At 36.3% G+C, this 13,280-nt stretch overlaps 1 protein-coding gene across 32 annotated transcripts in view; it reads right to left on the bottom strand.

The window, feature by feature from the left end:
- Window positions 1–13,280, bottom strand: part of col6a3 (collagen, type VI, alpha 3) — a 137,830-nt gene that overhangs the window by 10,171 nt on the left and 114,379 nt on the right. For all 32 annotated transcript variants that reach the window (XM_052565987.1, XM_052565966.1, XM_052565996.1 and 29 more), the window contains 22 exons: window positions 8,971–9,576; window positions 7,077–7,697; window positions 6,384–6,971; window positions 5,646–6,263; window positions 5,209–5,543; window positions 5,003–5,081; window positions 4,633–4,778; window positions 4,419–4,511; window positions 4,251–4,304; window positions 3,720–3,791; window positions 3,604–3,630; window positions 3,435–3,479; window positions 3,286–3,339; window positions 3,132–3,194; window positions 2,945–3,010; window positions 2,480–2,533; window positions 2,139–2,174; window positions 1,712–1,774; window positions 1,553–1,615; window positions 1,327–1,389; window positions 964–1,026; window positions 670–720 (listed from right to left, as the gene is read on the bottom strand). In XM_052565987.1, the coding sequence (XP_052421947.1) occupies window positions 670–720; window positions 964–1,026; window positions 1,327–1,389; window positions 1,553–1,615; window positions 1,712–1,774; window positions 2,139–2,174; window positions 2,480–2,533; window positions 2,945–3,010; window positions 3,132–3,194; window positions 3,286–3,339; window positions 3,435–3,479; window positions 3,604–3,630; window positions 3,720–3,791; window positions 4,251–4,304; window positions 4,419–4,511; window positions 4,633–4,778; window positions 5,003–5,081; window positions 5,209–5,543; window positions 5,646–6,263; window positions 6,384–6,971; window positions 7,077–7,697; window positions 8,971–9,576 (3,860 nt within the window). The remainder of the gene's footprint in view (window positions 1–669; window positions 721–963; window positions 1,027–1,326; window positions 1,390–1,552; window positions 1,616–1,711; window positions 1,775–2,138; window positions 2,175–2,479; window positions 2,534–2,944; window positions 3,011–3,131; window positions 3,195–3,285; window positions 3,340–3,434; window positions 3,480–3,603; window positions 3,631–3,719; window positions 3,792–4,250; window positions 4,305–4,418; window positions 4,512–4,632; window positions 4,779–5,002; window positions 5,082–5,208; window positions 5,544–5,645; window positions 6,264–6,383; window positions 6,972–7,076; window positions 7,698–8,970; window positions 9,577–13,280) is intronic.

The following is a 13,280-nucleotide window of genomic DNA, read 5'->3' as shown; positions in this document are numbered from 1 at the left end:
GCATGTATGTACATGATTGTGTTTTTGAGAAAAAAAAAGTTATGCGTGGTTAGTGAAAAACTAAAAATGTTAAAACACTTGAATAAGGCAATAAAACACATAAAGAACAATGGTTCCCAGGATTTTTGAGAACTGGAGCTTGTAGCCTAGAATTTTTCTTTCTAAATTATGTGAAAATCATCTTGTTAACTCACTCACAGAAAACAATATATTGATTTAAATTTTTAAGACCCTTTTTGTTGGTAAAAGTCATATGCGAGTAGGCATCAACTATCATGAATATCATTGTGATTTACACCTGAGAAGACAAAGGCCTGTATAATGAGCTGCAAAGCTGATTATTACGCTTTCCATTGCTCAGTTTATCTGCAGTCTGGTCAGCTATCCTTGTGGGGACTCTCCATTAGCATAATGGTTTTTATACTGTACAGACCGTATTTTCTATCACCCTAGACCAACCCTACCCCTAAACCTAACCGTCACAGGAAACTTTCTGCATTTTTAGATTTTCAAGAAACTTCACTCTGTGTAATTTATTAGCTTGTTTACCCGTGGGGACCTCAATTTAGGTACCCACCATGACACAAGTCCCCATGAGTCTGTGTGTATTCAGGTTTAAGTCCCCACCAGAATAGAAAAACAAGTACACACACACATACACACACACACCTTTCGTCCTTTCGGACCAGGTATACCAAAACCATCTCGTCCATCTTCACCCTGTATGCACAGGAAACAGGAATACACTTAGTTTGATCTAGGCTAAACTGCTGTCATACAGTCGATTGATCAGTCGACAGATCAATTATCAATATGCTGTATGTTTTAATATGGAAGTAATGTTTATAATTATTAAATCTATTAGTGAAAGTTTTATATAATTACACTGATTGTTATTAACATTTGTTACAATGTATGAAATGTATTTGGTATGACTGGTGCAGACTGTGACATCTCACTTACAGGCTCCCCACGGGGTCCCAGGGGTCCAACGACACCCTTAGGTCCTGGCTCCCCTGGTTCACCCTTTAGAGTGAATAAGAAAAAAGTGAATCAGAATTGTATCAATAATATTGTATAAAAGGTGCAATGATCATACATTAAGAAGCTGAAAGAGCACCCTAATTCTCACACTAATGCACTGAAACAAAAATGTGAGTAAATTTCCTCTTCTCAAACTGTACAAATACAAACTTTCCAGAAGCGTTGCTTTCAGTTGACACTGAGATGTTTCCTTTAAAAAACAAGCTTGCCAATGTCAACTGGAACATGAGAGTGCAACTGCCTTGCAATTAATTGATAAATGTTGTTAAAGGTAACCAGTACCTTCCGGCCAATGGCACCTCTTCTACCCTTTTCTCCAGCAGGTCCTGGCAGTCCTCCTGGCCCCTAAATATATATATATATATATTGTTTCTTTTAATAAGTAATAAACCCACAATTGTATTTTTTTGTTTGTGTGTGTGGCATAAAACATTCACACAAATGGTAATTATTATTGATACCATCATCCCTTGAGAAGTATTGAAAACAAGAAAATAACTAATCTTACCCTTGGACCAGGGTTTCCATCCTCTCCTCTTAAACCAGGTGCTCCAATTGGTCCAGCGGGACCCTGAATCAAGCACATATATGCAATAGTTATATTACATAAAAATATATAGTCTCTTTGATAATAAAAATGTAGCATATGTACAGCCGATAAATTTACCCGAGATCCTCCAATTCCTGTCTCTCCTGGTAAACCATCACTCCCTGGCCTTCCAGGAGCACCCTAAAATGCAACAGGATCTTTGATAAATAATAATAATAAATATAAATATAAATATAAATATAAATATAAATATAAATATAAATATAAATATAAATATAAATATAAATATAATAATCTTAATGGAACATGATCTTCTGAAATGTATTGAATATCTACTAATGTAATTAGTTTTAACATATTTACAGTATGAAATTTACAAAATATCTTAATGGAACATGATCTTCATTTATTATCCTAATATGGTTTTTGCCATAAAATAAAATAAAAACAATAATTTTGACCTGTACAATGTATTGTTGGCTATACCTACAAATATGCCACAGCGATTTAAGACTGTGGTCCAGGGTCACATATGTGTACTCACCGCTTGACCAGGAGACCCCCTTCTACCATCAGGGCCCTTTTTCAAAAGAGAAGGTGGTGAATAAGATTATGAACCGAACAATCTGTCATTCAACATTTCATGGATATTCCATATAATATTATTTGAAATGTATTGCCATAGACAACATGAAGCTATATATTAACTGTCAAAGCTAATATATAAATTGATTCTTATCTCATAACACTCTTAGATTCTAAACATTTGATTGAGCTGTTTGGGGTTTTTAAAAGATTATTTATGAACTGACTGCAAGGATTTTAGCCCAATTAGCACTGCTGGGTAAGTTAGAAAAGACATCCTCTTTGGTCGAGGAAGCATACCCGTCTGCCTGCTTCACCAGGTCCTCCTTTATTTCCGTCCACTCCTGGCTCTCCCTAAAGAAAAAAATTCAGTGAATTTCAAAAATGCAATTACTGTTTTGGATTTTATTAACATAGACACAAATACACATTTAGGACACACTAACAAAATGTGCAAGAATTACTACTATACGAAGTTTTAAAGTTTGACTATGACCAGAGACTAAAATTACATGTAATGAGAAATAGTTTAATCAAATGAAACATAATTAATGAAACAACTTCTACGATTTTTTATGAGATTATAGTGCAGAACTATAAAAGAAGCTTCATATGAAGCTTAGTGCGTTACAATATTGATGTGTGAATGTGCTACAGTCCTGACCAGACAAATAAATGGAAGAATCTACCAAAATGACAAACAGTATGAACTATGGTAAAAAAAATAAAAAATAAAATAAAATAAAATAAAATAATGGACCATACCGGTGGGCCAGCATCGCCTGGATCACCTTTTGGTCCCCTCTCGTTATTGTCTCTTCCTGGGATGCCCTAAAACAACAAAAACAGCATCAACCTTACTTATTGAAGGAAGAAATACTCATTCTAAATTAAGTCAAATCCTTGAGTAAATAAGAGAGCAGACATATATGAGTATGTATAAAATACATACGGGATCACCACGGATTCCAGTCTGACCAACATCTCCTGCCTGGCCTTTGGCCCCTTTAGGTCCCTAGAAACATACCAACAATATCAGAATAACTATATTTATTTTCAATATATTCCTCATGACCCTACCCTCCACTATATTCTAAATGACTTACCCTTTCGCCAGGGTTTCCTCTGTCTCCTGGAGGGCCAGCAACGCCAATTGTTCCCTGAAAGACAACAACAGATTTTAATTGGCATACTCAAAGACTTAAACAAACTATTGTATAACTGATCACTACCAACAAAATCCCAAATAGCTGACCTCCTCTCCATTGATTCCATCTAAACCAATCTCTCCAATTTCACCCTAAAACAAAACAAATGCTATCAATTAAACATACTCTTATCTTCATTTTAATCATGATAATACAGTATATTATCAATTTACTATGACATGATAACAAAAGTGTTTCATCTATGTGAGTTCTTACCTTTTCACCATTGTATCCTCGAGATCCCTAAATAAAAGTAAAACAAATACATTAGATTGGTTACATAATATTTTAACCATAATGTACCGCCTTAAATGAAATTTAGTTCAACTTACTTTAACACCTCTTTGACCTGGACATCCTTGGAATCCTTGAGTTCCATTTACACCAGGTGGACCTCTCTCTCCCTGAGAAAATATGGATTATCGCAATCATGAGAAACAATATGCCACTTACACAAATGTTGCATTTTGTCAAAATGTTGCCATCAAACTAAAATCTGATTTAATGACAACAGAAAAGTTTTGGTTGTTCATGATGAATTTTTTGAGCAAAAACATTAAAATAAATAGAAAAGAAACTCCAGTGCTGTGGTTTAAATTAATAAATTAACATATTTTATTATGTAACATGCTTTCCGTAACACATTACCGTAACAATTGTAAAGATATGTTAATGTATGTGCAAAGATCTTTCCATTTATTAGTGCATGCTGTAAAATCTATGTAACTTTATGTGTAGTGAAAAACTGGGCAATTACAAACTATTGAGAAGGTAGATGTTAAATCACAGATAAATGTGAGTGAAAAAAAAGCCTTTTAAATCTTTATATATATATTCATAGTAGATAATTAATACATGCTTACCGGACCACCTTCATAACCAGGATGTCCTCTCAAGCCTTGACCACCAGAATGACCCTATAGGCAATCAAACATTGACATGAGCAATTGCTGATTCATTTCAGAATTTTTTTTTTTTTTTTTTATCTGTGTTGTAGTATAAAATGTTGTTTTTCAAAAACTGAACTTGACCTTTGGTCCAGGAACACCAACAGCTCCTCTGTCCCCTCTCTGGCCATTACACTTGCATGGAACAGAACAGCATTCCCGCTCAGCAATGTTATCCTTAAAATGAGACAACCAAAATAATATTAGACAAACATATTCGACTGTCTTTGTCATTTTAGAAGGTCATCCCTTAGTGAGCTTATCTGACTGAGCAATTAACAATTAGGACAGTTCTCACCAGTTCTTCCAGAAGTTCATAATCCAAGTCTATGAGGTTGACACGCAGAGGTCGTGTGTACCTAAAGCCACGGCCAAATTCCAAGAGAACTGCATCCTCAAATTGTGGCACTCTCTCCAGTGCAACAAGAATAAAACTACTGACACCTTAAGGAAATTGTAAAAAAAAAAAATTTTATGGTAACATATTATGAGATGTCTAAATCATCATCAACAACAAATATAAGTATTGGTGATTATAGAAATAAAGAAAATGAACAGACAGCCTATCAATATTTCAGTGTAAAGTAGTGAAATTCTGTAATTTTCATATATATATATATATATATATATATATATATATATATATGTAAAATCATGATTACTCTTACCATCTGAACGCATCAGCTCAACTCTCTCTTTCAGGATGTTGTACTGGGCATCCAATCCATCAGTTAAGTGGATCACAACCTTCATGGGTGTAAAACAGCGATTAATAAAACATTTTGTAAAAATAATTGTTTATAAATAAACAGATATATTCAGTACTGTACATACAATATGGTTAGATAAATTTGCCCTGAATGAAATGATTTACCTTGACACTATCTGAAGGCTGACTCTTGAATCTATCAGTATAAGCTTTGATTGTGGCAGCATTTAGAACAAAAGGTCCACGATTTCGGAGGGCCTTGAAGGGCTCAATAAGCTCCTTGTATCTGTTGGTGAAGTCCAATTGAACAGGTTCAGAGGCAGAGTCCATTGCTAGCATGCCCACTTGTATTGAGGGAACCTGGCCAGAGGTACAGCTGATGGGCTGCATCTGGGTAATGCGTTGGAGAATAGTTTCCACCTTCATCTCTAATGTTTTCTGAGCAGCAAATATGTTCTGTGCACCCACATCAAACCCCACAAGAACATTCAACTTGCATTCTGCCAGAAACAGAATTACGAATTAACACAAATTGAGAGTAAACCTCTGTTTAGAACACTTAAAATGTACTTTCACTTTATAAATAACCTTAAAAACCAAACCTTTTGTGGGAGCCCGAGTTTCTCCAGTGCACAGTCCTATTCCATTCACCTCATCTTCCATTGTTTGCAAAATCTGCTCATTCAGTTCAGAGAGCTCTTGGAAGGTGCTGGCTCGGGCCACTGTAGTAGTTTCACTGCCCAAATTATTGAGCTCATCCTCAATATCACCCACCCCAACAGCATAGATTCGCACACCACTTTCTTTGAGAGCTTGTGCCGCTGACTTGCTGTCATCCCTTGACCGTCCACCAGTGACTACCATCAGGATCTGTGGAATTCCTGCATCCTTCCGACTGCCTCTTTCTTTGACAAATTGTGTTTTCTGAACATGGCGAATGGCATTGCCTGTTTTAATTTCCCGACCTCCCTTGTACTCGGCTCGAGTTATGGCATTAATAATATCATCCTTATTTTTGTAAGTATTGAGGTAGAATACGTCAGTCACATCTGTAGCATAATGTGCTAGACCAATCTGAAGACTGTCTCTCTCAGTGTAGAAAAGGTCAATTAAATTAATAATGAATTCTTTGACCTCTTTAAAATTTTCCCTGCCAAGATTGATTGAGCCATCAAACAAAAACACAATGTCAGCAGTCTTGGCCTTTGGTTGATCAGGATCTAGGGGAAATCAGAGAAAATAAAACAGGCTGAATAAATGAACACACAAACATTTATGGCCCATTATACCCATCATGTAAAGAATGTCTAACATAACAATGACACTAAAGCTCTACCTACCTGGCTCTTTGGTCACCTTTATAATTGTTCCATTAAGTCTGGCTATAAACTCGCTCTGTATGTTTGAAAGATTTGGGAAAGCAGGCACCTGCAGGACATCATCAGCAGAAGTAGTAATCTGTGCCAGCTGTCTTGGGTCTGCATTTCCTGCACCAATTCCTATACAATTGACATCATTTTCTTTGAGAAGTGGGCCAAAAGTAGATACATCGGAGGTTGATCTTCCACCAGTTAGCACAACTAAATGCTGGGAAGCCTGTGATAGACGTACCCCAGCAGATGCCTGGAGCTCGTTTTGAATCACATAATCTATCGCTTCAGCTAGATTAGCACCACGTCCACCCATATGACGCAATCTCTTAATTGCAGAGATGACAGATTGCTTGTTGTCATGAGAGTTCAAAGAGAATTCAGTTTTAGACCTTTCACCATACTGCACAAGAGCCACACGGACTTGGTCAGGTCGTACATCAAGCTGATCAACCACTTTCAAGATAAAGTCACGAATGTGAGCAACACCGTTTTGTCCAACACTATCAGAGCCATCAATGAGGAAGATGATGTCCTTTCTTCCAAGACTGAGTGGGACTGATAGGAAACAAAAATTAATACATTTACTTATACATTTCTGCATGATCTATTATGGATTAACTTGGAATAATGGTTTTAATAAAATCTGAAAAAGTGGTATACCTCTAGGCGTAGGGGGGGTCAAAATTTGATGACTGGTCATTGTACTGACTCTGGTGAAAAGCTGTTGCTCCACTGTTTTAAGTTTCTGGAAGTCTGCAATGGTGAATGCTAGTTCTGGACTAAAGGAAATTAATTTGAGCTCCTCTTCATCAGCATTATGAGCTCCAACTGCTAAGGGGGCGATGCGGCTTGACTTCAGTAGGTTAGCAGGGCCAGAGACATCATCATTTGACTTTCCTCCGGTTACCAAGATGAGAAACTGGGGCACACCCTCTTCTACACGGCTTCCGGCTGATCTTTGATAGATCTGCTTTGAAACGTATTCCAGAGCTTGGCCAGTGTTAAGCTGATTGCCACCTTTGCTTCTCATTCTTCGTATTGCCTGGCGAACTTCCTCCTTGGATGAGTGCTCATTGAGAAGAAACTCCAATTTGGGATCATCACTGTACTGCACAACTGAGACTCTCACATTGTCGAGACCCACATCTAACTTCTCCACCACTCGCTGAACCATATCTCTTATGGCAGGGAACTCACTCCGCATCTTTGTTGTGCCATCAATAAGGAAAACAACATCCCTTTTATCTCCTCCACGAGGTACTGGTCCTGGAATTACAATCTCTATATTTTGAAATAAAGAGATGAAAATTGTACATAAAAAATAAATAGATCTTAATACACAAATGTACCTAAATGCAAATTATACACTAAATTTTCAATTCTTTCATTTGAAGTTCTAAAAAATGGCAGGCAAACAGTATTCAAAGTAAAGGACTTAAAAAGGACTTTACTGAACACCTGAAAATGTTGTGCTGATCTGAACTGATTCACACTTGATAAAATGTTGTAAGCAATTGTTTGATTAATATTCCATGTATATTGTAAATTTAAATGTAAATATGCGTTAGACTGTTATCTTTGTCCAGTTATTTTATTGCAATGTTAAGAACTTTAACTGTTTGTGCTATTATAATTGATGTGAGCCTTTGACCATTGTAGAAGGTCTGTCTGTCTCAATGTGTCACACCATGAGTGCTGTGTTTTGCTGCGGTGTCAAGAATGCCTTAAAAACAAAAGCCGATGGAGAAGCTGAACATACTTAATGTTGTCTTTTTGGCCACAGTCCATTACATTTACATTTAGTAATTTTGCAGATGCTTTCATCCAAAGCGACTAACACTTGTCACTACATGTGTATACATAAATTATTCTTCTTAAAGAGGCAAACAGACACAGGAAGTGCTCATAATACCAAATGCATACAGCACACAACATTGGAAAGCACTTTCTTGATCTAGTAATTTATAATCTGATCCGCAGGCTTTATGCAGCAACAAGAATATGGCCACATTTTTCTTATGCAAAAATTTTAGCCAATCATAACAGTGAAAGTTGAAGTCTTAAAAGGCAGCAGCAAAACTGAGCATTTTATTCATATGGTTAGAGACACGGTGGAAAATGGTAATGTATTACCAATAGATGACTGCAATGCATCAACACATTTAAGGAATATAATAAAATGTGTCATGAAAACTTTCAAACCTTCACAGGTGTATTTTTTTATGCTTTTCCTGTTGAAAAGACTAATAAAGCTGGTGATATTCATTTTGCATTTTAGATGCTGTTCCCAGCATAGAATGCTAGTTATTCTAGCAAACATCTTAACTAGGTTAACAACAGCAAGACTTCCTTGGTCAACCAGCAATAAGTGTTAGACCATACTGGATAACCATTTTCTCAAACTTAAAATTTAAAAGAGAACTAAGTTTAACCACCAGCTTTACCAGATATAAAAAAAATCAGATGTAATGGAAATTAATTCTGGTCTATGCTGGCCTTTTCAGCAGCATTACCACTTCAACAAGAAACCCAATTGTGAAATGATTACAGTTACCTGGAGGGTATACAGGACGTAATTTGGATAACTCCTCACTAGATAGCTCTGTCAGAGTGGTGATGAGTGTGTCCTGAATTGTATATAGTCCAGGCAAGTCATCAACTGTGTAGGCAAATCTGGGGACATAGGATGTCACCTGCAATTCCTGAGTGTCCACATCTCTTGTTCCTATGCTAAAAGGGACGACTCCTGACTGTTTCAGTGCAGTTGCAGATGGTCTTATATTGTCTGAAGCTTTTCCTCCTGAAATCACAACAACAAATTGTGGAACTCCCTCCTGTTTCCTTCCACCATGTCCAGGAGCCAGGACGTCACGACTAACAAATTCAATGGCCAGACCAAGGTTACGCTGTCTCCCGCCTCGTTGTCGAAGTTCCTTAATGCCGTTTAGGACACCTTCTTTGGACCTGTGTGAGTTGAGGTATATGTCTGCATACGGTAAATCTCCATACTGCACCACGCCTACTCGGATCTTGTTCTCGCCAACATTGAGGTTCTCCACAACTCTGCGCACAAACTCCTGTATAATTGGGAACTCTCTGCCAACACCTTCAGAGCCATCAATCACAAAGATGATGTCCTTCTTAGGTCCTTGGGACTCGGCTAAAAAAAAGAAAGAAAAAAAAATTCAGATTTATTATCAAATGTTGCTGACTAGATGACGGACAGTCTGTATACACACCCAACAGCAACATGAATACAATAACATAAACTGTACAATCCTTTGTTCCCGATCAATGAAAATACCTAATTTTCACCTTTTTTTAGATTTGGCGGCATTCACTACACAGAGCCAAAGTTCAGTGACAAGTGAGGGGACAGTGGAATAGCGTCTGTGCATGCAGGGCATGCAGATGCATTTGGCCCCAGGCAGTTTGGGGGCCTGCTGAGCCCAGGGGCCTAGCACTTGTCCTACAGCTTATCAGAATTTTCTCCCTGAGTCTGACTGGAGCCGGTGTCTTTTTTACTCTTTCTACCCCATACACAGCTGCTGTTGCAGCCATTACAATACATTCAACAAAAAAAAAGGTGCCTCACGATGCCATAGAAGAACCTTTTTTTTCCCTAAATGGTTCCATAAAGAACCTTTAATATCTGAAGAACCTTTCTGTTCCACAAAATGGTCATTGTGGCAAGAGAAGGTAATTCAGATTTTTTTAAAAAGTAAGAAACAGATGGTTCTTTAAATTGTTCTTTGTGGAACCAGAATTTTGTTTTTTTAATGGCAAAGTGGTAATAATTAATTTAATATTAAGTTAATTTTGAAATATGTTTGGAACATTTTATGTTTGTTAAAAAAAAAAAAAAAAAAAAAGATAAATGTGCACTATTAGGTGCATATCTGATAGTTTGTGACGAAAGTGGAAGCCAGCCCAATCTCAAAAAAGAAAAAGAAAAACAGGATGCGCATTTTGCATCTCTGACTTGAGCGGGAGAGCTTCACAAAAATGTACCTAAACTCAGCAAATACCTGCCTCATAGACATAAACATTTCTACAAAAAGCTTTGAATCACTAATTTAAAACTAAATAATTCAAATAAAAAACAAAAACTCATTCATAATGTTATCTGAAAGAAGCATTTCTCTCTAAAGGCGCATCCAATTGAGAAGATGGCGAGTCAGGATTGTCAAATTCATTTTTGTGAATCGGACTCAAAAAAAAAAACCCACTAGTTTATTAACAAATAATTCAAATATCCCCTCACTACTTTTTATTTTTATTTTTATTTTTTTACTTTTTTGCTGTTGTTGTTTTGTTTGTATGTTTTTTTGTTTTGGTGTTTTTGCCCGCTGTGCCAAAAGTGTGTGCATTCAGTAAAACTATAGCCTTTGACATTGTGATATCTTGAAAAATAATGAAATAAGATTAACATCATAATATTTTAGAAATATAGTATTAAATTATGATATGATATGCTATCTGCAACTAGACGGATGTACTGTTACTTCCTCTACAGTCAGAAATCTGGGTGTTATATTAGACAGCAAATTGTCTTTTGAAAATCATATTTCCAATGTTACAAAAAAGGCATTCTTCCATCTTAGAAACATTGCCAAGCTACGAAACATGTTATCTGTTTCTGATGCAGAAAAGCTAGTTCATGCATTTATGACCTCTAGACTGGACTATTGAAATGCACTTCTAGGTGGTTGTCCTGCTTCGTCAATAAACAAGCTACATGTAGTCCAAAATGCAGCAGCTAGAGTCCTTACGAGGTCAAGAAAATATGCATCAATATCATATTACCCCAATTTTACAGTCTCTTCACTGGCTACCTATTAGGTTCCGTATCAGTTACAAATTATCATTACTTACCTATAAGGCCCTAAATGGTTTAGCTCCTGCATACCTAACTAGCCTTCTACCACGCTACAACCCATCACGCACCCTAAGGTCACAAAACGCTGGACTTTTGGTAGTTCCTAGGATAGCAAAGTCCACTAAAGGAGGTAGAGCTTTCTCACATTTGGCTCCCAAACTCTGGAATAGCCTTCCTGATAATGTTCGGGGTTCAGACACACTCTCTGTTTAAATCTAGATTAAAAACACATCTCTTTCGCCATGCATTCGAATAATGTATCTTTTAAATTGTGAGTGTAGTTGCATCTGATCAAAGGTGCATTTTTATTCATTAGCTTGGGTTAAACTAATTTTACTTTGTTGGATCAGCAGCTATGCTAATGATGTCTCTATTTTGTTTCTATGTTTCGCCACGGGTAACTAGGATTTACACAAGCTCCAGTCTGGATCCAGAACACCTGAGAAGAGATGATGCTGACCCTCAGAGGACCTCATATGATGCTAACCCTGAATCAACAAGCAGAACTAACAATTATTGCTAAATGTGTGACTGCATCATATAATAACTTAATTAATAATATTGATAGTTCATCGTCTAGCTGACTACGTCTTGTATTATTATTATTTTTTCTAAAATCCTGTCAAATGTGCACAAACTACTAGCTACTACTAAATATTGTAGAAACATAATTTTCTGTAAAGCTGCTTTGTACCGATTTGTTTTGTAAAAAGCGCTATACAAATAAACTTGAATTAAATTGAATTGAATTGTTATATTATATTGTTATTGTTTTTGGCACTTATTTTCTGACAAAAAATAAATAAAATAAAAATAAACTGCATCCAACCTCTCATTCTTCACATTTAACATGAAAAACAGCAACACAAATGTTAATAGACTGACTAACGTTTTTTGAAAATCTGATCAATCGATTTCATGAGACATTCGTTTGTATTAAATTGTTCTGATTATTTTTTTTTTATCATGCATTCAAATGTTATTTCTTGTTGCAAATATTAATTAAAAAGGAAAATATCATTGATTCATATGCCACTACTGGCGAATTATCTCACTACAAATTAAAGAGGTAACAATTTAAAGTAGGCACTTTGTAGTAACAAAGCTGTGATTAGTTGGTGGCTTGTGTGATACAAATAGCCTAATGAATGGACTTGAAAACACGATCCACGAAAATGTATTTACTTCACAAAAATCAACAATATATTAAGTAAATGTTTTTAATTTATTAATTTATAAGTAATTTATTTATTTATTTGCTATGGGTCCAGGGCTGACTTGCTATGCCACTGCGAGGCGATATCGTGTTTGAAATGGAAAGTGATTTTGATATTGCCTAATTGTCAGTGAACTACGGTTCTGTGTAGTGAATGTTGCTCAATCTGAAACAAGGGGTGCGTTCAGCCCCGACAAAACGTTGTGCAACAGAAACGGTGATGCGTTGAACACACTGTTCTGATGACGCAAGAGTTGCAACTATGGCAGCTGAGAAAGCCATTATTTGTGTTCTTTGTGAATTTTCGGAGCCATCTATTTAGCCTCACATACTGACTTTATTTGTAGTTCATACGGTTTTAATACCCTGTATTTTCTTTCTCATTTTTAGGAAAAGCAAGCACTTAATTACCATTGTTTATTTCTATACCAAATGTCATTCACTTGCAATGAAGCTAAAAAATATAAAGAACTACATCATTATGTTGATAGTATATTTTTACAATAAAACATGACACACATGTCTTCTAATATCCTCAGTTGTTGTGTATACCGAGCTGCAACGAACACATTTGTACATTATTTTCCTTGAAGCCATTGTGCGAGTTCACTTTAATACCGCGTGCTTTATATACATGTTGCTGCTGATTGGACTGCAGTTCTGACACACCCACCAAACAAGAGAAAACGCATCTCAAACCCCGTTGCACACATAGACAGTAAAAGAAATGGACACAGCGACCCCATTGGAACTCAATTGAGACTAATGA

Source organism: Carassius gibelio, chromosome B9 (assembly GCF_023724105.1).
Source record: "Carassius gibelio isolate Cgi1373 ecotype wild population from Czech Republic chromosome B9, carGib1.2-hapl.c, whole genome shotgun sequence".
In the NCBI taxonomy this organism is placed as follows: Eukaryota; Metazoa; Chordata; class Actinopteri; order Cypriniformes; family Cyprinidae; genus Carassius; species Carassius gibelio.
The sequence above is the reverse complement of the archived record's forward strand: the minus strand, read 5'-3'. Positions and strand labels throughout refer to the sequence as shown.